This window comes from Chironomus tepperi, unplaced genomic scaffold (genome assembly GCF_022539635.2).
Source record: "Chironomus tepperi strain 1889 unplaced genomic scaffold, CSIRO-AGI_Ctep_v1 contig_123, whole genome shotgun sequence".
Taxonomy (NCBI): Eukaryota; Metazoa; Arthropoda; class Insecta; order Diptera; family Chironomidae; genus Chironomus; species Chironomus tepperi.
Window position 1 is genome coordinate 1910607 of NW_027226245.1, and position 26588 is coordinate 1937194.

A 26588-nucleotide genomic window follows, 5' to 3' on the forward strand; every position below is an offset into this window, starting at 1 on the left:
TTGAAATGATGGGAAAATTTTAATTACCATTTTTACTGTCGTTTTCCGCTTTTTATTAAAGCCTGAACAAGCCAGAATTAATGTATGTGATGAAATGTTTTTATTTATGATGGGACAGAAAGTCAGTTGGTTTTCAATTTATCAAGCGTAATTATTATGGGCTTTAAACAACAGTTCTACGCAATAATAGGACCATGAAATGCACGCCTGCTCATTTAAAATGAAGGATATGCAGGTTTGTAGTTTATTTTGGAGTCCAACTTAAAGGAGTTTAATTGGCTCAGTTCCGTAGTGTTTTACGAATTTACGGTTCTCGATTCTATACGTCCTTAAGCTAAATCACTCCTGATCCCATCCAACATCTACGTTTCCTAGTGTTTACCTACTTACTCCTAGGCTGAAGTGTACGATTGCCCATTGCCTGGCGTACGGAATGTCTAAAGTCCCTATCACATAATGGTTAGTTCCCCTAATTATACTACTGAATTTAAGAAGCTGAATTTTCTAAATTTCTGTAAAATCACTAGTCCGAATAGCATAAATTGAGTTTTTAATCAAAACTACGGTACTAGGTTAGAGTGACTCTGAAAAAAGCCAAATTTGAGCTAGTCTGATGACTGATTTTGGATTTTTAGCCGACTATTGTGCTATTCAGGTAGACTGATAGTGGGATTCGAACACGGAAAATCAAATTCAATACTAATTTTTGTATCCTACACGTTGTTAAGTGAGCAATCATGCATCTTCAAGGTGTATTTGCCTTAGCGACCAAAATACATCAAAACTAATCAGCAACAAGTTAATAACGAGTGGATACTTAGTTGCTACTCAATTCTAACTTTAACTCAGCATTGTTATTTAATTCAACAAGGATCAAGAAAGCTACCCTCACCCCCTGCTGCTCCTAGAGAGACTTAATGCTTTAATAACCTTTAAATTCCATAAATCCTCTTTGCAACTTCATCATTAACCATTAAATAATACCTAATTCGAACTCATTCAACTAAAAATTTTTAATTACAATTTTTCACAAAATATTTTTTTTGTCCTCTTTTTTTAACAAAAATATTTCTGTCGTACATAATTAACAACGAGTTTTCAGTTAATTGATAGCAATCGTTGTAGATTAATCTGATTATTAACACATTATTCATTTTTTTATATTATAGCTGAATTTCCTGCATTTAATTTTTTGTACATTTTTCCGACTGAATTATTCTCATTTTCATATTATTATTTGTAATATCCACATTACGCTGATTATAGTTTTAAATCCATTCATTTTCATCCCTCTGCATTTGAATTAAAAGTTCGTTTTTGGGAGTGTAAATTATAAATTTATAATAATTACGAATCGAATTTTGTGGAAACATGATAAAAAATTTGTAAATATAATTTTTGGAATTATTTCCATTTAATGTTTATTATGGCGTAGTTCTATAGTTTATTGCAGAGTTGGTATCAACAAACGGCAGTTAATGGCGTCAGATGGAGACTGTTGATACCTACGACTAGCAACCAACCGGTAGTCCTTGACATCTACAAATAGCAACCGACCGGCCGCCGTTAACACCTACAGCTAGCAGTCGACTGGTAGCTGTTGATACCAAGCACTAGCAACTGAATGGCGGCAATTGACATCTACAACTAGCAACTGACGGCAGGCGTTGATTCAGTAGTCATTGATATCTACCACTTGTAATCGGCCGATGGAATCTGCCATCAGACGCCGTTGAAATTACCACCGGCAGCTGTTAACTGATAGATGATTTATGTCAGGCTTTTGTCCATTGCCGTAACCCAATTCCCAACTCTGATTTATCGTGAGAAATTTGTTAATTTAGACTAAAACAGTAGCTGCGGAAATGGAATTAATGTCATTTGCTTAGTGGCGATAATAAAGCTAAAAGCTTTAGATTTTATGAGAACAAGGGAGGTTTTAAATTTGTGAACAGGCTGGATTTTATTGAATTTTTTGTTGATATTCTGACTATGCTGAATATGAAGCTACATTGTAGTGAAATATGCAGCTAGACTTAATTTGTTGTTAATTTTATTACTAAAATAAATCAGAATTAAATTCATCAAGATTATTTATCAAGAATTGCAACCTTAACATGCTACATACAAAAGACAAACAAGTCAATTAAAGCATCCATAAATCCTTGAGATTCAACATTTAAAAGCTCTCGAATCTTAAATTAATTTATTTACTACAGACTAAATAAATCATCGGACATCTGTGTACATTGAACCACAATATAAGACATAATCCACTGTATATACCGTTCAATTCAACTTCATTAAACTTTTCTAAACCTTGTTTGTTTATCTAGCTGTTCTTTTGTTGAACTTTCTAAATCCTATTTAAAGAATCGTTCTCGAAAAATTGAAGTCTGAGTATGAAGACTTAGATGGAGAGTTGTAATTTTGCGGAATAGGATGGATTATGAGTTTTTAGATTACAGTGTTCTTTTAGATTTTAGTCAAATTTGTCATATACTAGACATGATTCAATTTGTCCAATAACGAGGGCAAGTTCCAGAAACATCGAGTTTATCGATGCAAATTTTCATGAGTTAAGTATGAATCTAGGCCCAATCTAGGCGTTGACAAGAGTTTATCTGGATGAAATTTCTGTATTGGAAAGTTGAAATCCTGTTGGATATTGGAGATTGATAGATCAAATCCAGCGATATAGCCAGCATTAGACACTAAGGAAGACCATGAATTAAGTAATAACCCGATCGGCACATATTGAAATGTTGCCAAATCCGGCGGCAGCCAAGTGGCAGCCACTTGGCTTTAAGTATACTGACTCCTCGTCGCCGTGGTGGCAACATTTTAATATGTGCCAATCGGGTAAGTAAGTAAGAATTGAGTATGTACGAATGAAACTTAACTGGGTATAACGCATAACTAGGCATACTTGGTAAATATCCCGGATTAGTTACAGTGAGTATCCAAATAAGGGCGGTGCGTACCAATCCTAAATGGTAAATCATACAAGAAAATCGAAATCTCCCAACTGGCTAAGCCCCTAGTTCCTCTTTGTACTTGGACAGACTTAATAGGTCAAGTCTAAAAAATGCAGCAAAATAGCCTGAATAGCACAATGCCGGCATTATTCTGACCTAGACCAGGCTGGAATGACGCCTCTTCTTGGATATTCTCCTGATATAATTCGATAAAATGTATTCAAATTATGTATAAATGTCAAGGTAAATGAAGCTACCTAATCATACAGTCACTAAATCTATTTGAGCTATTTTAAGAATCATGACAAAAACTATGACATCATATTGATACTTTGTATCTAAATCTATGTCAATACCTATCATCTTCTTCAACATTCAGTCATAGTAACTACAAAATCAATCTAAAATTACATCACATCAAAGCCAAAGCCTTTAAACTTTTTCATACCAAGAGAGCTTTCCAAAATTTTTTATTTCTAAATATTTCCATTATCTACCTTTATCTCCTTTACATCAAAATTTCAAAACAGCTTTTGAAGCAGCTTACAAGTCTCTCTTGTGAAATTTTACTTTTCAATCTTTTGATACCCATAAAGAGAATTTTTTTCATTTCCGCAACAAAAAAAAGGCATGAATCCTCAATTTTAATAATATTATACACAACCAAAAAACTGAGTCACCACAAAAACCAAAAGTGCTGTAAATGAAATAATAAATAGCTCCTGCATAAATCCTCCAAAAAAAAATAAAATGTCTGCATTATGCACCCATAATTCATTTTAATGCAAATAAACAAGAAGGAAATTGATTCAATGAAGGAAATGAAAATCTGCAGGCACCGCATGTAAGTTATTCATTTATTCATTTCACTTCTACTCGATATTGAGGCAGAGAGAGATGGGAGGATTTTCATTGTATTCAAGTTCCTCTGTTCAGCACTATAAATTAGCATGTTGTTCTTCTTATGTAGACATTTGAATATACTTGTGTATGACTGGATATGAATCAACGACTTTTTTTCAGTCTCTATTCCTTTATGTTCCTCTCGTGAATTTTTTAGATTCTTACTCAGTGATTCCACATGCTGACAGGAAAATATGTCGACATTTAGTCATTAAATTATACTTTTTTTTGGTTCCTTTCATTCTTGCCGATTTTCAATGAGGGAGGAACTTGCAAATTTTTGTCAAAAATTTGAGTCAGAATTGAATAAAATGATCAGCAATATTTTTTTGCGTGTAGCGTAAGCTTTGCTGTTTACTTTGTATGAAAATTTGATGACACTGCCTCTTGAATATAATGGAAAAGTTGGGGAGGAATTGGTTGTTTTGGGGATGATATTAAGACGCATGGAACGCATAGGTGCATTTAGTGAGGAAAAAGCTGTTATTTGATGAATTAGAACATGGGTGGGCAACCTGTGTGTCGTGGTACGCTAATGTACCGCACAACAATGTTTGGAACTGGTATGAACAGTATGTCTTGTGCGGTTTCGATTGAGACATACCACCAATGTGTGTCACGAAAACATTAGGTTGTACAGCACCGAATCAGTGTAATGGCAACTAGGCTGACAGCCTATTATTCAGGCAATAGTAGTCAAGGTAAACAACAGACCATTTCCGAAATCTACTTATAAAAAGTAAGCAACAGGAGGTAAACAGGCCTGTTAGATGTTATACCAGTGACGGACACGGTACATCTCGGTCAGACCCAAAGCCTCGACTGGAACTGCACACGATATAAGATTGATGAAAATCCCAACTTTGCCGCGCAACAAACAGGTTGAAGTTTCCCATCTAGTCAAAGCCTCTAACTCAAGTCTACCCCAAATCCCACTAAGTATCAATCCCAAAAACTAGCTCAATTTCCACCTCATCATCCAAAATCACCTCCTTAACAACTTATGCCTCAACTAAGAAGAATCGTCACTAAGTGACATGTAAAGACTCACATGTGAGACATTCATACCAAAAAAAAATTCACACACGATTTTCAGTCATGTACATTAAGAAAATGAAAAGAAAAGAAAATAAATTGTTCTGTTTAAGAGACTTCATAATCAATTTATAAGTCTCATTCGTCAGCTACACTAAAGAGACACGGCCTGTATTCGAATAGAGGAGTACGAAGAATGAAATAATAATCTTTAGAGAGTAATCGAGTAATCCAAAATGGCTTTCAACAGTCATTCGTATTATGGGCTTAAAATATGAGAGTGGTGGGTTTGTTAGGTTGTATATTAGGGGGTTATTTGGTAGTGATGGTCATTGTTAAGGGGAAAAGTGATGTGTGGAACTGGGAAATGTCGATATTTGCTGTATTGGAGCTTTGAGGTTAGGTATAAGGCAATATATTGCAACTATAATTAAGTTCAAAGAGTATTTACTCCAGAATTTCTCAAATTATGGTCCGCGACACTCTAGTGCAGTCATGGACAACCATTCTTAGGCCACGACATACCTCAGCCCAAGAAAAGTTACCTAGACAGGTTACCAGGTTGTCAACACTATATTCGTATATAACCAAATCTTCATGAGTGGCGCTACCCAAAATTTGAACTAAAAATGAGTGCAATTGTCAAAAAAGTTCGAGAAACACTGATTTAGTGTCTGTTGAAACATGATTGCTATTAGTCCCTGAATTCATCCAAAATCGAGGATAATCCAGTCAAATGAAGATGACATATTAAGTCAAAATCAGCACATTTCAAGTACACATCATAAACGTATAGACCCCTGCATGTATGCTTTGCTGATACATAACTTCATAAAACTAAAATTATTTCCCTTATTTTTTTTAAATGACAGAAACCGTTACACATGGATGATGGAATGAAAGAGACCGAAAAAATGGTTAACAAATGTGAATGTAATACGATGAAAAAAAAAGGTTTCTTTTTACCATCATAACATTCCTCTCTCGTCGGCTCTCATGTGTGTGTAGGAATATGAAAATATATACAATTTTCTTTTTCCTTTCTGCTCTGTCAAAAGCATTCACTTGCATCAACTGTCATGAGCAATTTTTACAAAGAAAATGTACTGAGTGCGTAAAAGATGAAGAAATATCCACAATTCAAGTCCTAATATAATCTGAGGAGTGAAATTTTCAACATAATTTTACGTCACTTTTTGTTATTTGATAGTTTTCACTTCGTTCTACTTTGTATCGTCTTTTAAGGTTTCACTCTTTTATTACACATGAATTAGATTGAGACATACATAAATGGAATTCCTTTTGTTCATTTGAAACATTGGGATGATTGGAGTTGGAGTGAGTTTCTTAGATAGTTTTGAAATGATGAAGGAATCGAAGCTTTTGAGACTTAAGACATTTTGTTGAATTTAAAGAATTTTTAGGCTTGAAAATTTAGTCCATGACTTCTTAAATACGTCGTCTGAAGAAAGCTCTATCGCTGGCTACCGCATGTCAGATTTCAATTCCAATTGTAATACTGATGCACTTGTTTCTAGGTATTAGAAATGGCCAGGCCAGCAATAGAGCCAGGATTGCCTTAGGATGGTCCTAGATCACAATTGATTTTGGACGAATAAAGGAAAAGCTTCAAAGTGATTATGTGTGCGTGCCAAAGCTCTTCTAATTAATATTTTTGAGACAATTGGAATCTAGTCAAATAGCATGAAAATTGTGAATGAATTTGACGTCTTGAATATCACAAGTCGGTTAATCGATCCAAAAATCTGGTACCAGGATGGCGTGGCTGGATTTAGCTTTAATCCGGTAGAATTTCACAATTGCGCGACTTAGGACCAGACTATTAATGAATAAAGCGATTTGTGCTCGTTTCAACTTGAATTCGGAGTATTTTGGACAAGCTTAAGAGACAAAATAGTATAATACCACATCACATAAGTAGCACCTTATCTTAGATTTTGTCCAGCATCAGTCACTATTGCTAGTCTAAATAAATTCATGTAAATATCGATTTTCTTCCAAAATTATTTTTTTTTTTTTAAAAAGTCAACAAAATAGTTTACAGCATCAATATTTTCCGGAATCCTTTACAAAAATATATCTCACATAGTCAGCAACAAAAAGAGCTGACAATTCATCTTATCAGACCAAAAAAATCTGATAAATCTTTTACAACTTTAGCTTTTATCTTCTTACAGCAAAATCTTAAACCATTTTATCCAAAATTATTTGAAAAAGAAAATTTTATATCCAAGGACATATCATACAGTACATGCATTGTAGGTAAATATAAGGGAATTTGATAGATGGATGGAATTAACTTAAGTGTATAAGAAAATGAGATGACATGGAAAGATGCTTTACAGGAGGGGTACTTATTTTTTTTTTTGTGCTGACTAAATTTTACCATATTCTCGTTTTAGTAATTTTTCGGATAATATTCATGAACAATAAGAAGATGAAAGATATGTAAAGTACATCACACTTATTTTTTGTACATGAAGAGAGGATTTTGATGTCAGGCAATTTACTTTCAATAGGTTTACATAAGAAAGTGTTTAAGAATATTTTTCTGTTCATTTAATCCTAAAATATCCTCCATCGGATCATTTGTTACTGTTCGTGTAGGTTGTGATGTATGGTAAGCAACACAAAAAAACAGAGATTTCTTTAGCCTACACATTAAAATGTGTATGTGGGATTTAAAGGCTTTATATGGAAATAAGAAGCGTCCTTGGGAAGCAATTTTAAATGGATTTTTTTTATGATTTATTGAGTTTTTTTTTAACAGATTTGTTCATTTTTAGGTTGGAATTTTTGTGACTTACTGAACTGATTTGTTCATTTTGGTTCATGCAAAAAATAGCAAATTCCGATTTTGTTCAATTTTAACTCAACTGGTTCATTTCAGTTCGAAATAAAATTTTAATCAGTTTTGTGAGTTTCTGAACAGATTTGTTCTTCAAAGTTCAGATTCAGTTCATTTTTGATCAGTTTTGTGAGTTTCTGAACAGATTTGTTCTTCTAAGTTCAGTTTCAGTTCATTTTTGATCAGTTTTATAAACTCACAGTTCTTCAAAGTTCAGATTCAGTTCATTTTTGATCAGTTTTGTGAGTTTCTGAACAGATTTGTTCTTCTAAGTTCAGATTCAGTTCATTTTTGATCAGTTTTGTGAGTTTCTGAACAGATTTGTTCTTCTAAGTTCAGATTTGATCAGTTTTGTGAGTTTCTGAACAGACTGGTTCTTCCCAGTTCTGCTTAATTCATTTTTGATCAATTTGTCTTCAATCACAACTCTTAAATAGTCCAAAAATTACTAAAATTCCCTTTAATAAACTAAAATTTAAACCCCTAAAAGCGCCATTCAGTCGAAAACTCCCAAAACTTTCAACAAACTCATTCACATCATCAACGCATTTGTTCAAAAATCTCTTCCAAAAAATCCCCAAAACACTAAGGCAATCATCCTTTTTCATATTTATTATGTTTACAAGCTTCATAAGATATTATCAAATTTAAAGTTCAAGCAACTTTAACCTCATTTTCAAAAATTTTCATATCCTCTCATGTTTCACAAAAAAAGAGAGTCAATTCCGTCCCTATAATTTTAATTCCTCCGTCTTCATAATGAGAAATCTCTTCGAAAAATCTTAATACATCACTTGTGTCAAGAATAATAATAATAATTTATTTGAGAAATTTACATCCAACGGATGAAGGGTGGATGAGGTCATTGTTGAAGTTCATTTATTTTATTAACGCACCCCTCAAAAAAATTATATATAAAAGTTGAGCTTTTAAAACTTTTTAATTGGTGTCAATATTTGAAGATACTTTATCATTATGGTAAAGTTTTTTTTGCCTTTTTCTTTGCCTTTCTGTTTACGGCATTTTGCAGTTTTAAACAAATATACTTTTGGTGAAAGACGAGATGTGAGGCTTGTTTATTAATGATTCATTATTGAGTGAATTTGAGGAGATTATTGAGGGTCATTGTAGATTGAGATTGTGTTTTTGGTTGTTAGGGGTGCTGAAAGTTTTGGATTTTGTGAAGGATGAAGTGGATAATTTGGGTTTTGAGTGATATTTTTCTTGGGTGTGCCAAAAGACTTGCCAAATAGTTTGGTTAGTCCATCAAAAATCCGATCTCAGGCCTATATCAGCGCGACTCTTAGTTCGTTCGAAATAAGGCATGAATCCGGAAGCATGCCAGTGTCAAGAAGATCTAGTACTGGATTTTGTATCGATTGGGTCTATTGGCACACTCTAATATGATTCGGACTCATGCCATAAACAAGTCAGATCTGGAGTCGAATTTTAGAATGATTGAGGCTATTGGCACATCTTAGTCGGAAGCCAAAAGGTAGATTCTAAGTCATTTTCAAGTTATCTGGTGCCGGATTTTTGGATCATTTGGGTCTATTGGCACACCCAGTCGGCAGTCAAAAGGTAGATTCTGAGACATGCCATAGTCAAGTCGATCTAGTGCCAGATTTTTTTAATCGGTCTGTGGGGATCCCCCAGTCGGCATCCAAAGGGCAGATTCGGAGTCATGTCCGAGTAAATGCCAAATGGTGCCAAATTTTGGGTCGATAGGGTCTATAGGCACACTCTAGTCGCAAATTCGGAGTCATGGCATAATCTTATCGATCTGGTGCCAAATTTTTGGAACGATTCAGTCTATTGGCACACCCTAATCAGCAGTCGACTTGCCAAAAAGTTAAACTTTTCATCAAAATGATCATTTTTCATCCAATTAAATTTCTAATCTACTTTTTAACTTTCTTTCAAATAGAACTCATTAAACTCGCAATCATTTAAGAAGTCCCACGTATTCGTAAAGAACGTAAATCCACCCACGAGTGGCTAGAAAAAAAAAAAACTTTTTTGATTGTCTTTCAGTCAACTTTGCTATCGAGCTAAATGAAAATTGATCGATTAATTCGTTTGGAACAAAACTTTTTTTTTGCTTTTCTTTGCATCTACAGAATTGATATCGGACAGGTAGGAATGATAAAATTAGTAAAAACCAAAAAAGGAAAATTAGCAGCTGATGAAAAACTTTTTTTCTTTTTTTGGCATTTGCCTTTTCATTTGAGAAAGCTTTTTTGTGTTGTCATTATATTTTGGTAGCATATGGCCTTTGGAGAGGTTAGGATGAAGTTTATTGGATGGATAGATGTGTTGCTCTATAAATAATCAGCTCGATTCTAATTTTGAGTTGTCTTTTTATATGTGTGGAGGTGGATGGATGTTTGGCATTGATGGTGGTAGGGATCATAGGGGGATTTTATGCGAATTTCGAATATTTATTCACAATTCAACTTTTTCGAAATTTAGAAATTTAACTTTCGAAATTGAAAATTTTAACTTTCGAAATTAAGAAATTCGACTTTTGAAATTGAAAATTTTGAATTTTAAAATTGAAAATTTTAATTTTTAAAATTGAAAATTTTAACTTTCGAAATTGAAAAATTCAACTTTTGAAATTGAAAACTTTAACTTTTGAAACTGAAAATTTTAACTTTAGAAATTGAAAACTTTAATTTTTGAAATTAAGAAATTCGACTTTCGAAATTGAGAAATTTAACTTTCGAAATTAAAAAATTCAAGTTTCAAAATAGAAAATTTCAGGTTTCACAATTGAAAATTTTAACTTTCGAAATTAAAAAATTCAACTTTAGAAATTGAAAATTTCAACTTTCGAAATTGAAAAATTCAACTTTCGAAATTGAAAATTCAAATCTTCGAAATTAAGAGTTTTAACATTAAAAATTGAAAATTTTGCCTTTCGAAATTGAAAAATTAAAACTTTAAAAATTTTTAAGATTTTTAAGATCGTTTGAACAAAATTCCCACAAGCCAAACTCTACCTATTGTGACGTAAATAGTTCAAAAAGCAAACTTATGTTGATAATATCAAATACAACTTTTTCATTCCATCTCTATAGACAGACAACCACCATACATTGTTTTATTCATGTTTTTCTCATACATCAACCTAATTGCATCGTAAGTTTTGCTGGTAAAAAAAAAAAAAAAAGTTTAATTAAAGCTTCTTCGCTCTTAATTTAGCAGTAGAAAACTTTCATCAGACGACATAAATGGGAAGAAAAAAAAGAATTTTAGTTTTCCACTACATTACTGTGTATTCAGCATTTGTAAATAATTCAATTCAACATTTTGCAGCCTTTGTAGATTTGCTGAAGCATATGAAGGTAGATTTTACTGCCACAAAATAGCTAACAACAGAAAGCACAAAACATAAAAAAAAACTTGAAAAACTTATTTCTATTAAATTAACATCTTGTAAATTATTTATACAGTCATTGTTTTCTATTTGCAATTTACATTTTATAGTCGAACAGTCAAAGGTAAAATTTCCATAAGTTTCACCTGGAAGGGGTTGACTGCATTGTATAAGCAGTTCTGTTCTACATTCGAATGGCATTTTTTGCTTTCAGTTTTAACTTGGTATGAAGGAAGTATAAATGCTTATCTTTTACAATCTTCGATTTAATTAACGGAACCGACAACGTTTACTCATCAGTGAAAAGGAAGAAGAATGAAAAAGTTGTTTAGAATAAGTTTTAAAGATATATTGTTATGAATTAGATTGTTTTGAATCATTTTGACTAGATTTGTTTACCTTTGAAAATTGTTGGTTTTAATTTCGAAATTTCAAAACTTTCAAAACTAGAATTTTTAGCTTTTGAAATTAAAGCTTTTAACTTTCGAAATGAAAGTTTTTAACTTTCGAAATTATAATTTTTAACTTCTGAAATGAAAGTTTTTAACTTTCGAAATTAAAGCTTTTAACTTTCGAACTTAGAATTATTAACTTTCGAAATCATAATTTTCAACTTTCGAAATTAGAATTTTTAACTTTTGAAATTAAAGCTTTTAATTTTCGAAATTAAAGCTTTTAACTTTCGAAATGAAAGTTTTTAACTTTCGAAATTGAAGCTTTTAACTTTCGAACTTAGAATTGTTAACTTTCGAGTTTGAAATTTTTAACTTTCGAAATTAGAGCTTTTAATTTTTGGGATTAGAATTTTTAAACTTTCGAAACTAAACTTTTTAACTTTCGAAATTATAATTTTTACATTCAAAACCTCTTCGAACAAAAAAACTGCGCTTTATTTTTCCCATCAATCACAATTTTCCGATCATTCAAATTCATTCTAAATCCAACCCCAATCCATTCCTTGTTCACTTTATTTTCTCATCAGCTATTTAATGAACAGCAAAAAAAAAAATAAAGAATTCTTCATTAAACTTTTGCATTACGTAAATGAGTGAATGAATGAATGAAAGCTTTTTGAGTAACGCAATAATTAGAATGAGAATGAGAAAATACAAAATACGACGTGGATTAGGAGGAGGGGGGACGAATAAAAAGAAAGAATAATTAACGAAAACGAAAGGCAAACACGAAAAAAATGTTTACTTTTTCTTCCATTTCCCAATTTTCATACGCACACATACATATACATGGAAAGTGTAAGAGACAATTGGAACAAGTAGCTTGTTTATCATAACTGTAATAAGTTACTAGAAGGGAAAAGTTTGCTGAGAATGACACGGTAAATTTGAATTATTTAGTTTTTTATTAGTTTTAATGGACTTCCCGGAAGTTTATGACAACCATGTACTGTATTGTGCTTGTTCTGAGAGGGCTTTTTGGATCAATTTATTGAAAAAAATTGGAAATTTCAAAAAAAAATTAAAAATTTATAAAGAATAATGATTTTTACAAGATTATATGTTTCAATTTTTTTTAAATTTTTTTACTTTTCAAATTTTTAAATTTTTGAATTTTTCAAGTTTTTGAATTTTTTTAATTTTTAAATTTTTCAAATTTTTAAATTTTTTGGATTTTTTGAAAATTAGTTTGAATTTTTGAGATTTTGAATTTCTAGAATTTTTTAAAATTGATTTAAATATTTTTATTAATTTATTTGAATCCAATTTTTTTAATTTCAATTTAAAAGAATCTCAAAAATCCTTCATAATTTAAGTACATCCCTGCCATCCACTCCTTAACCATCAACGTAAAGTAAACATCACAGAATCATCAAATATAAACGAAATAAAAACATCAAACAGAGACGAAAAAAAACGTAGAAAATTAATTGATCAACAAAGCTTGAGGCAAATTAAAGAAAACTTTTTTTTTGTGGAACAGAAAATGTTCAGTCAAAGAGTTCATCAAAAAAAGAAGGAAAACCCTTTCATTGTGAATGAAAAAATAAAATTTTTTAAGTACACTTTGAAAAGGCTTAGTACAATTAAAAAGTTTTTTAAGGATGGAAATTCATAAAAGTTATTAATTAACTGCAAATGTTGAATGACGTAAAAATGGGAAAAATAATTATGATTGTAAAAAGGAAGTGTGCTAAAATTGAATTTAAAATTGAATATTTAAAAAAAATTGAAAATTTAATTTTTATTAAATTTTTTTTAATTTTAACAAAATTTTCAAATTTTAAAAAATAAACTTGAGTTTTTGAAAAAAAAAATTTTAAATTTTTTAAAATAAATTTCAAAATTTTTAAAACAAGTTTTTAAATTAAACTCAAATTTCAATTTTCAAATTAATTTTTAACTTTTTAAACTAAATTTAAAATTTTTTAAATATAAGATTTTTAATAAATTTGAATTTATTTTAAAAATTTTAAAAATTTTTAAACACTTTTTAAAAACTTTAATAATTATTTTAAATATGAATTAAGCACACATCTGAAATTAGCACACGTGTGCCACACACACGCCAACCAACCCCCACCAGGAATAGACTCCCCAACATATCCCCCAAGATTTATCTTCAATGAGATTTACATTCCATCCAAAAAAATTCATTTCATGTTCCAAACTTCAAAAGCTTCTCACAGTATTTTAATTACCATAACCAAAAGGAAAAAACTCAAATGCGACTTCTTTCTTTTTAATTTCTAATTACTTGTTAATTAATTAATCGCTTGGGAGATAAAACAAGACAGCAGTTCCATTTCTTCTTAACGTTATCTGTACGTCATGTAGCATCCATATTTATGAGTAAAGTAGAAAATTTTTTCGTGAAATAAAAAATCTTGTAAACATTAATTTGGGGAGATTTAAGACAGTGTACTAGTCTGATGAATGTTGGATATAAGTTCAATGACTGTTGCTGTGAGGATTTTATTAGGAAAGTGATGAATATGATTCTGGAAGTTGGGGAAATAATTATAGAATAGAATATAAGGAAGCATACCAGATTGGTGTACATTAAAATGTATGATTGGGAAACATTGCCACCAAGATGCAGTCTACTTAGAGGCAAGCAACAGTCAATTGGCAAAAACAACCAAGTTCGTCAATCGGCCTGTCATTTGACGTGGTTTCCCTCACTTAAATAGGTGTTAATCGGAATAAGCATCAATTTAGATGCCAAATTGCTAAACTAAGGACTCGAACCCATGCTCCATAAACCAAAGCTTCCAATATCATTGAACCAGAAACCTTTCCTACTGCCCCATCGAGACACTCCATTCAATTGCTCTAAAATAGACATATTCCCACCTTTATTGATTCAATTGAATGGCAAATCCAATTAATAATGAAGGTTTTAGCAACAAACAATCCCAATCAATGTAGCATAAATTACACAAAATCTCTCCCAAAAGTAACAAGATCACAATCTAATAAATTGCAGCAATATAACAAGTACTTCGATAGTCACAACAAAAACTTTAAAATACCAAGCTATACTTTGCCTCCAACTACATATTACAGACAAAGAGTCCTTGAAAAAGTTGTTTATTATTTGTAGGGATTTTAGCAAGATTATAGAATTATAAAAATTTTAATCTCAAAGATATTCCTAATGTTTAGATATCAAAACCATTCACATTTTATGCCACATATTTTCATTTTTGGCAATGGGTTAGAATGAGAGAGGAAAGCATATCTAATCTAGGTGACGTCAGGAGATGCTTTGAGGGAAAGGTGTGACAGGGATGTAGTCAGGGAGGGGATTTAGTCTCTTTTTGGCAAGAATTCTTCAATTTGCTGGGATGTCTTTGTATTCCAACCCTTCTTCCTCCTAAATTTTGCAATCCATCTCCACTCCACCATCGCTACTTCCCTTTCCCCACTTTCCCAAGTTCACTTCTACATCTCTACACCATTTTTCATTCCCATCACCCACTTCCTCATCCTCATTACCCCAATCCCTCATCCACACTAGCCCATTCTCTCATTCTAACTACCCCACTGCCTCATCCCCACTACTCCACTCTCTAATACCCTCTACTCCACTCTCTCATCTCCATTACCCTACGCCACGCCCTAAATCCCATCTTTTTCCTCCAAATACCCCTGAGGTGTAGACAAAAAATTAAGAAATTTTGTCATTTTAGTCTCAAAAAATCCTAACAAATTGAAGACATTTGCTCCAAAATCAGAAATTGACCCCCAAAAATCCACCCTCCTAGTTACGCCCCACAGGAAACCACTCATGTGTTTACAGGAAGGAATTCACATGTATATATATATATTGAAATAACTTTTACAATGCATAAATATGTAGAAAATTAATATTTGCCTTTTATATTTATAGCCTTACTCCATCTCTACGAGCAGTTAAATACAGTTTTAATGTTTGCTTATCGTTTCACATTAAATAATTTCGCATAAATTTTCAACCATCGGCAGAAAATAATTTTTCGGGTTTACATGTTGTTCGTATATAAACAGAAATTTTATGGATGTATGCCCTTCACATCCAACAACATTCACATTCATTTTGTCGATTTTTAATTAATTTTTTTTCTTTTTTTTTTTGGGGTTTATTGAACATTTCATTGACTTACCTCGGAATCATTGTTATGTAGTGTGAGCTCAAAACCTGGCAGTAAATCTTTTCTCTTATTGACATCTTCTAGAGCTAGGTATGCAGCTGGCATACAGGCTGTTTATGTATACATGTGCGTAATGGTTTTACGTAGGCGTGCGGAAGGTAAGAAGGAAAAAGAAGAATAAATGCAAATTAATTAAGAGATTTTGGCTTTTTTTATGTAATAAGGTTGTTGTATGTAGACGTAATCAAGTTGAAATTAGGGATTTGGGTGAAGATGGATTGAAATTTTAGCTTTATTTCGAAAAAAATTCAATAGAATTTGAATTAAGCTTAAACAGTTTAACTTCGAAAATTTGAAATAATTTCTGAAAATTCGAAATAAGCTTCAAAAGCTCAAAATTAGTTTCGAAAATTCAAAAAAGCTTCAAAAAAATCGAAATAATTTCCGAATAATCGAAATAAGCTTCAAAAGCTCGCATTCAGTTTCGGAAATTCAAAACAAGCTTCGGAAAAATTCGAAATAAATTCCGAAAATTCGAAATAAGCTTCAAAAGCTCGAATTAAGTTTCGGAACAAAATTTCAAAAAATTCGAAAAACTTTCCGAAAATTCGAAATAAGCTTCAAAAACTTGAATTCAGTTTTGAAAATTCATAAAAAACGTTAAAATATTCGAAATATTTTCATAAAATTCGAAATAAGCTTTTAAAGCTCAAATTTAGTTTCACAAATTCGAACAGCTACAACAAATTCGAAAAAGCTTCAAAATATTCGAAATAATTTCCGAATATTCTAAAGAAGCTTCAAAAACGTCGCAATAATTTTCGAAAATTCGAAATTAACAACGAAAATTCAAATTAAGGTTAAAAAAAAGCTTCAAACTATGAACCAAAAACGTAAGCCATCTTCACCCAAATCCCCCATACCCTCTCCCAAAACGAAACTTTTTTTCCGATCCAAAGGATAAACATAAAGTTTATGTTCAGGAAAAAAGGCATAGACCGTAACTTGTCTACGTCATAAATCCCCATATGAATTGACACAATTTGACTTACCTTGTCCACCTTGCCAGCCACCTTTTCCGGCTATTGGAAAAATACCACCTATATGAAGCTGATTACTTCCATTCACACAACTAGTTCTGAATACTAATATTGTGATTAAGAAATATACACTTTTACACACTAACATTGCCTATGAGACAGAAAAAGAAGAAAAAAAAAAGAGTTGAATTAATGAATGAATATATAGAAAATATATGACAAGGGTATGAAATATAGGGCGGGGTTGATGGAGTGAATAATTTGAATAATTGGAACTAATTTTTGAATAATTCAAAAAGAAAAATGGGTTGATGGAGAAAAAAAAAAATTAAAAGCAAATTCTTTTTTTGGGCCTATGTAAATGAGCCTCGCTTTCATGTTTGTTTCTCTTTGCGAAACGAGAGAAGCTTTTTTTTTTGTTGCTGCATGTATTTTGAGAGTAAAATATAAATTAGGATGTAAATTATGAATTTTTGTGACTAGAAAATGTGGCTCTCCCAAAAATCAAATGGTGATCCATACAAAAAATTTCTGCTAAGCCTCATTCCATCCCAACATTTGGCAGACATTTGGTTTCTCCACGGAAGGTCCATGCGTTATGTACTAATAAATGTATCCGTACTGCTGCTGTTTGAGTCATTGACTAATGAAAATAGTTAAAAATTTAATCAGCTCCTCGATTGTCAATGAAGTTGTCAGTACAATCGGTTATTTGTTAAATTACAGAGGTCGAAGTTGACTTGACTTTGTTCCAGTTCGCTTAAAACCAGAGTTGGCAGGACTCTAAATATTTTGGAGTCCAACTCGAGTGGAGTTTGATTTCAATGAAGTCGGAATGCAAAAAAAAAATTGGATTCCGACTTTAGTGTCCATTTGGAGTCATGTTTAGTCTGACTCCAGAAAAACTGTCAACTCTGCTAAAAACTGATTAAAATTTGTAGAAAATCACCTCTCAACAGCTAAAAATCGAATCTCTGCGAACTATGGCGTACTCAATTAGGCTATGACTTCCGGTAAATTACGATTAGAGCTCCAAGTAGCCTTGACTTTTATATCGAGTCAAGTCGACAAAAGTCGATTTTTTAATTTAAAATCCTAGTCGCCTTCGTCGCCCTGATTACGATAGTTAAATGCAAAATCAATCAATTTAATCTCACATTTGTACCCTTGACTTCAAGAATGCTTCACTAAATCCAAGACTTAACACTCCAAATTCACTCAACACTTTCACACAATGACAATAATTCAAAGCCTACTCAAGTTTCACCAACAATAAATTTCGCACCAAACAATCATTGAAAATTATCAAACTCCATCCATAATTTATAGCAACAATCTCTCTCAAATCAGCAAATAACATCAAGCACCAATAAATAATATTTTCAAAAATTATCACAATTTTCTCCTCAAATTCATAATTTTTTTTTTTTCAAAAATTTTCACCCTCACTCGCATTAAATATGAATCGAATCAAATGCCACAAAATCTATTTGGTGATGTCGTTCATAAATTCATTCAAGATGAACATATGAAATTTATGCTATTAAATTTATAATGATGTCGGTTTTATGATTGCGCTAAAAGCTCGTTCAACATCCAAAAAAAGAAGCATTTTATGTGAAGGTGTCGAGTCATGAAAGTTTAATAAATATGATTGATGCATACAGTGCGCGAATGTGAGAAGCTTCGCGGAAATTGAGTTTTGGAGGATGAAAGTGATGGAGTACCGAGCAGCATACGTTAGTTGTGAGGCCATCGGTAGGTAGCCATATTAAGGGAGTCTAAATAAGAGTTTAGGAACCCCGAGTACCACAACTTGTTTGCAGTACCACTGTTAGTCGTCATGATAACGAATTCCAAATTGGACTGTCAAGGATGGAATCCCGAGCAGCACAACAAAGTCGCAAAAGTTACCGTCAAGTCATCAAGTTGACGGATTATAAACATGAGTTTTAGGGACGGAATCCCGAGCAACACAACTAAGTCGCAAAGCCAGCCATCAAGTCCCCATGTTAATGGATCTCAATGGTGTTCCTGAGCGACACAAATGAAGAAGGCAACGCTAAACACCTTCAAAACAGCATATTAGACGCCAACTTAATTTATCAGCTGTGTTGCTCGGAGATTGATCTTCGTGTAATTTCTAAATGAATGCCAAATGCAGTCATGTGTCGCTCGGGCTACATTGAGCTAAAAAATGAAATTTTCCTAACTGTGCCGCTCGGGAAGCAACTGAAAATTTTCTCAAAAATATATGATTTTGTGACACTAAAACAGACTTCATGGCACTGCCAACCAAGATCTCAATACTTTAATCAACTGGGAATTTCCCAAAACATCATTTAGGTCGTAAACAAAATCGGAATTACTTCAATAATATTTAACTGCGCACAAAATAAAAAGTTGTTGAATTTTTTATTCATCTCGAGAAGTTTGAAGGATTTTTTAAAGGCAAAGGAATGTCAATATTGATATTGATTTTTGATACATAGAAATTTTTAGAACAGATTCGAATATATTTTTGATAAACAAAATAAAAAAAAAAGTTAATGTTGGAAAATTTTAACAGATTTTAATTGATTGAGTTCTGAGAAAATGGGGTATTTAATAGAATACGAAGTCATGCAAGGATGAATGGGAAGCGATGTGGAAAAATTAATTTATGTTGATTTTTGATTTGAACATGAACGCGAAGAATATCTTAACCCGAGTGACATATGTGGGAAAAGTTCTGTCACGGCAACATTTAGATGACAGACAATGCTAAACAGCTAAACAGGCGTTACTTTTAATGTACTTGATGAGCCAGCTTGTGAGCATTGCTGCTCACCTTAGTCTCCTCTTAAGAGTACGGCATTATCATGATATGGATTTGTTAATGTCAAATGGAAGTCACCTCTGTGTGGTTTGGTGTTGATTAATGTATCCAATACGGAATTTCAAAGGATACTCAAGAAAACGTTCAGAAGGGGACTTCCTCGAAATCCCGGTCTCGATAAATTTTCGGAATCGGGATCGGGATTGAAATTTTCTGGATTTCTCGGATTTTTTTAGGATCGGGATATCCCGGGGTATCCTGATCCCGATCCCGATAGCGAAAAAGCATACTAAGAAGCCTTTTTTAGCGTCACGAAATTTGCAAACGTTCCCTAAAGAAGTCATTTCCATTTATGTCAGGAAGGCTTTTCTCCTGAACAACATTATGCCATGAACCGCATGCCATGTGTGGTTTCGGTCCAACCAACTAACCAACCAACCAAGGATCAACCAAGGTGTGTTGTGCCACAAAAGTGTTTAGATAGCATTGTCTTAATCTATCAATTTTTTCTAAATGCCCGAACCTTATCCTGTGCAAGTACTAATCGTAAGGACACCTTGAGGGACATAAACATGAATTTTGGAGGAAAGTTTGAAATTTTTCGGTACGAATCGCAAAAGTTTAGGGGAGTTTTAGGATTTTGGTCTTAAAAATCCAAGCAAAATGTCCAAAATGAATCCAAAGTTTATCCAAAGTGTTTCCAAATGAGGATTGTCCAAAGAAGAAGAGTTTAGACTCCCAAAACACACATGGATGCTCCTGCACCTTTTCCTAAACGAAGCGACATAATGACTACTATGTGCACGTGAAATCGATCAAAATCGACTCCTTTTCGGACAGACTCTGACGTTGAGGCTGGATTTGATTGCAAGTCTCTCTCCGGAATCACTTCGCCCAGATACCACATTATGGATCAATCAACCAACTTGTGTTATTCGGGTAACATACAAAACAAATGAACTGTAAGCTCTACAATTCAGCTAATGTACAAAGCACATTAATATACATCGAAAATAGTGTAATTCAATGTAGAGAAAATATTAGAAAAAACTTGAAACATCATCTAATGAAATGATTCCTTTTGCTTCCGGTATTCAATTTTCTCCATTTTTCCTTGATTTCATTTCTGATTGTTTTTTCTTTTTCTGTTCCTTTTCACTCACTTTATTCTCATTTTCCTCCTTCATTATACACATCGTTAGTTTAATGTACACATATATATATGATGGAAGGAAAGGAACGAAAAAAGGCAAGCTCGAAGGCAGTTTGAAATTGAAGTAGAAATGGAATATAAAGGAACATGTGAGAGGTAGTATAAGACTTGAAACGAAAGTAAACTCTTAATAAACATTGAAGGCTTCTTCTTTTTTTTCGTGTATATGTTGTAGAATATTCATCAGTTAGCAACATTTCACATTTCAATTGCTACAAAATGAGGGAAAAAAAATTCGTAAGAAAATGGAAATTTGTGTTAAAAAAATATTAAGGGGGAAGCGATGAATAAGACAGGAAATTACTGAGTATCAGGAAATAATGGAATAACATTTTGTTGCTAAGGTGGGTTAAGGAGTAGAATTTTTGTAGGGCAAGTGAATTTTGAGTGGGGTTTTATCCCCTCTCCCCACAATTAAGAGCGTTAAGTGAACGACGAATTTATCACGATCAAAACCGCGAATGGCATGCAGTTAATGGCATTTTCAAAAAGAATTTGGGTACTGCAGCACTCATATTACGTTCTCATATAATGTAACGCAAATAACAGATTTTTCTACCCCACTTCCGTAGCAAAATCTCAACCCTCTTCCTAAAAGCGTTACGTTATGAGTAAACGGCCCCTTAATCGAGTGTTGTCTAAACTGTGTTCCGCAGAATACTCTTGCGGCACTGAATCATCGATTTTTGGTGATTGCCATGAACTGTATGTCTTGTGTAATTTCGATTGAGCCTAACCAAAGTGTTCCGTTCCACAAAAATGTTTGGATAATAATGCCTTAATCTATCAAGTTTTCTAAGCAGTTGAACTTTGTCCCGTACAATAACTGAGTAGTTGATCGACCTGCTCATGGCTTAAGCCAGTGGTGGGAAGCCTATGTGCCACGGTACACTAGTTTTCTGCCAAAAAATGTTTCGAATGCCATGAAAACGGCATGGGATTACTGTGTGAAGCAACAATGCAAAAGTGCTGGGAATTAGAAATTGCCTAATGTTATCTAAAGACAGATCCAGCTTTCGACAAACTCTAAATGCGGCAATGGACACTCGTGTGCCTTCGCAAAGGAAGTAAGTAAGACACTTCATATGAATGTGCAGTGTCTATTGAGGCCTACCACCAAGGTGTACCGCAAAAAATCAAAGGTTGCCCACCACTAGTCTAAGCAGTCAAACCTGAATTGATAACCCATCAAATCTGCTCCAAGCTAGAATCAACTCCCATACAAACTACTTAACATCTCAATCTCATTCTCCACACATGACTGCATGACAAACGAGAAAGTCATGTAATAATTTACAAATTTTCTGATTTTTTTTTTTTTCGGAAGCCGTAAAAGAAGAAAAATGATCTGAAAATTGAATTTCACAGCTAACAGACTGCCACAAAGAATTTCTTTGGCAGTACATATATGAATTTTATATACGATAATTTTATTCTCATCCACAGAAAATTCCATTATCGAGACAAATAGAATTTATATTTATTTCCATGCCCATACTTCTTACCCTCCCCAAATACACACATATTTTCACATATTCACCAGCCATGCTTTATAATGGAATGAATGTAATCTCCAATTCTACACTAGCCGCTTTTTTGATATCAAATGCCAAAATGCGTGTATTGTCGAACTTCTTTTAAACAGTCAACTGACATCTACAACAACAACAAATGATAAATTGTCTGAGAGAATCAGTCGATTCCGTTGATGAGGAGTGAGGAATGATGTGTTAAAGACGGGTTTTGGAATCTCTTCTATCGATTTCTATTTAAACAATTTTTACAGGATGACTTATAAATTATTTACAGCAACAAAAAAAGGCTTGTATAAGCTTCTTATTTATCATTGTTGTAGGGATGATAAAGGAAGTTGTTGTAAGGACCTTAAGTGAAAATTGAGATTTTTATTCTGGATGATGATGTTTTGTGGTGGGGGGAAATGGGGGAGAGAATAGATGTTCCTGAAAGGATTATGGAAAGTTTTGGTCCAGACGTCTCTTTGTGAGATATAATGACTCAGTTGTTTATTGGATTGGACTGGCTAAGTTGGTGAAAATCATAGCAATGAATGAACTGTCTGGAGTTCAAGACTCAATAAGGTTCAGCAAAAGCTGAAAAAAGTGCTTTTGTCGTGGAAGTATGTAGGTAAGTAAAAGCTTTATTGACAGGTTTTATAGATCAAGTTCAAGTAAATTGGAAGCTCATTGTTCATTTCATCGATCTAGTGGCTAAAAGTGGGGACATGTTATTAGACGGCCTGTGGAAACTCCATTAATTAAGGTCTTCAAAGCTGACTTTCTGGGTGGTAAAAGAGCCCGTGGACGTCCAAAGAACTCTTGGAAGGAATCTGTCGATAGAGATAGTATTGCACTTGGTATCGGAAATTGGCAAGTGAAAGCCAGCGATAGAGCCAGCTACAGGCGACTCCTGTGTTTAAATCATCAATATCCTAGTGTTTTGTCGTTAATGACATAATCTGGCTTACTTTCATCACTAGCTCTTAACATTCAAAAATTGTTCAAAAAGACCATCAGACCTTATTTCATATCATAGTTTTTCTAATTCCCTACTCCAAATTTTGCTTTTAATTCCCTAAAATCATTAAGAATCTAAATGAACCATCCAAAATAGAATTCTCAATTGTCATCGACTCCCAACACTCACTACTTCATTCATTATTCAATGAACATAAGAAATGACAATTAAAAAGAAAATTTCTATTTCTCTCCTTCTGCTTCTGCAAAATGCTTAATTAAACTTTCATTGATTTTGATGAATTTTCATCGTCACATCAAGTGATAATGACATTTTCATTATTCTTGATTCCCTTTTTTGCTGCTACTACTTTGTGTCTGCTTTTCTTTTCCTTCCATTATTCACTTTTTCCTCCTTATTGATTTCGATTTGAAGTTAATGAAAAGTCAACGTAAACGTGATTATCAGACATGATGCTCGTCTCCTTTGAAAATTGCTTCTTAATTTACTGCGATGCATGAAGAAGCTAACTTTATGTAGATTGACAGCAAATGGATATGGGAACGACATTTTCATATCATTTTAATGATTGATGTACAGGAAATTTAATTTCTTATCGATATGTTGGATATATTATTTTTCTATTACATGCTATGGGAGATTAGAAATGAATTTTCATGTCTCGTGCTTCTGTTTTTCTGTTTCCTTATCACTCAATTCTGTTAAAAGTATGAATTGCTCATGGGCAAAATTTTGTGACATGAAAATGACACTTTTGTGTCAGATGTATTGTGATGGGAGACATTTCTTCTTTTTTTGTGTTCTGGTAATGGATATCTTCATCATGATTGTTGAAAATTGTTTAATTTTGATAAAGTTTTTTTTTTTTTTTTTGATAGACAAAAACTGAGAAAATGAAGTTTTGAGTGAATTTTAGGTGATTCGCTTGAGGGTAGGGTTCCACTTTAATCTTGAAATCCAGGAGGTAAGCAATCTTGACCAAGTGATTCCCTCTATTTTGAATATATATGATCATCTCATCATGATGATGACGATATAAAATCATTCATTTTCACGACATCTTGACGACGGTCATTCGATAGCCATATGACAACTTGTCGTCGTCAAGACGTTGTTACGAATGCTTTTACAACTTCATTGTCATGGTGTGTCGCTCGGGATACACTAAAATGTATAGACACATCAATTCAATCTATCATTTCTGATAGATTCTGAGAACGGTTTCTCAACAATTCTTTGAATTTAGATTCATGTAGACAGACAAAAAGCACAACACATATGCTAGGAGTCCTAGGACACAGATACAACACCTTGTATACACTACATCAAAAGGACATGAAGCAGTTCTGACGAAACTGTAATTTTGTGTTTTGGTCCAATAAATTAAGAAGAAGAGATGAGCAATGGACACTGAATAGAGAAGATGAAGTCTAAGTAGACATTGTGTCACACTTTTTAACAATCCCCGATAGCTCAATAGGTAAGAGCTCTAGACATGCAATTATAAAAGCGTGTGTGCCAGTCTCTTACATACTTCGCTGGCCGTACATAAAAAGTGTGATCCATGGCCTCCCTCAGTCGGCGCTTGAAACTGACTCTATTGCTGACTACCGCTCGCCAACTTGAGTCTCACTCGAGCTATATTGTTGAGAAGTCAAATGTAATTTAAGTAAGATTTGGAGTATTTTTTGCACATTTTGAAGAAGAGAAATGAAATTGTTGGCAGTGTGTCACTCTTATATGGCTACTGGACTCAAAAAATCTTTGTTTACGCCATATATTTCATTTCTTAAGAGTGATTCAAAGAACATGATTGGAAAGAAACTGTCGATCGAGGCGGAATTGCATTTCGGATCGAGAATTGTGCAGCAAGTTGAAGCCAGAGAAAGAGGCAGCTTCAAACGACTTCTCTGAGACGTCATGGAACACAATTGATCTATACGTCCAGTAAAAGAAATGTTTCAGTCCCCCAATTTTCCCCAAAATGCATCCAAAATGTCAACCACCAATACATCTTTCCCAATAGAACTCATTCCAACTATATTAGCATTTCCATGTATTGAGCCAAGCATCATTTCCCATTTCAACGTACCTCTTCCTCTTTAAATTTGTCTCACCTCTATCCGTACATAATGTTTATTAGCAACAGTGCACTAGACATGGCAAACTCGCAAACGATTGCGATGTTTGAAAGCACAGCATACAAAAACATATCGAAATTTATAGTTATGACTATTGTTATGAGCACCTAACAATACAGAATGAGTTTGAAATTGAAGTGAAAAAAGGTGGAAAATGATAGGATGAGCTTTGAAAAGCTTTTAGTTGATGTTATGCTTTCCAGCGCAAAATTCTATTATGTGTGTCATTGAATTTATTGTTGTTCTTTATTGTATTGGCGCGAATGAGACTCTTTTGTATGTTTTTTATGCGAATAACGGGAAGCATATAATGACATAAAAGACTGAAAATCGAATTTTAAGAGCACAAAAATTGTGAAAAAGTGTAAATGAATTGGAATTAAAAATACTTTTATATTATGCATTTTTGGTGATGCTGGTTTGGGATTATTGGATGACGTTAAATGGGAGAGAATTTTCAATTTATTTTGGACGGGGATTAGCCGGTAAGGGGTTCATTGATTACGTAACGCTAAAAATCGACTCTTTGAGTCTTCGTCTCCTCCCGCCATTACAAGCTAGCCCTTTTGAGTCTTACAAAATTCTCAATCTCTTAAAGACTAGGGGCACCTTTAAGTATTACATAAAAAGAATAAGGGGTAGTTACGAAACGCTCGGGATGAGGGTAGGGTAGGGTACATATTTTACTACAGGAGAGAAAACTTAAGAGTATAACTTAATAAGTGAATACGTCCCTGTTTGATGAAATTGGTCGTTTAATCATTTTTAATCCAGTAAATCTTGTATTAATGAAGATATTTTTTAATTTGTTGATTAATTGACACCAAAAGTAGCTTTCGTAGTTGATTGCTCATTAAACTTTGCCTTTAGGATAATAACTATAGGATAATGAGGCTTCTGTCTGTAATCTGGATTACAGATCTAATTATAAAGTATATTTTCAAGCATATAAGAGCATGTAACACAGAATCTAAATGACAATAGGAATAGGAAAGGTTCAGAGGCGTATTCAGATGACGAAGATTGGAATTTGTTGCCAAAATCTCAAAAATTTTCCCATATTCATCTTTTTAGGGTACTGGGAAGTCTTGGTCTCAGTTTCGAGAATCCTTAGCTTTAGCC

The 26588-nt window shown here is 33.1% G+C and overlaps 1 protein-coding gene across 4 annotated transcripts in view; it reads right to left on the reverse strand.

The window, feature by feature from the left end:
- Nucleotides 1–26588, reverse strand: part of GABA-B-R1 (gamma-aminobutyric acid type B receptor subunit 1) — a 264953-nt gene that overhangs the window by 204833 nt on the left and 33532 nt on the right. For all 4 annotated transcript variants that reach the window (XR_011544131.1, XR_011544132.1, XM_070636303.1 and 1 more), the window contains exons 2-3: nucleotides 16811–16949; nucleotides 15771–15868 (exon numbers count right to left, since the gene is read on the reverse strand). Coding sequence is in view for 2 of the 4 variants with exons in the window: in XM_070636303.1 (XP_070492404.1) it covers nucleotides 15771–15868; nucleotides 16811–16949 (237 nt within the window). In the remaining 2 variants the exon portion in view is untranslated. The remainder of the gene's footprint in view (nucleotides 1–15770; nucleotides 15869–16810; nucleotides 16950–26588) is intronic.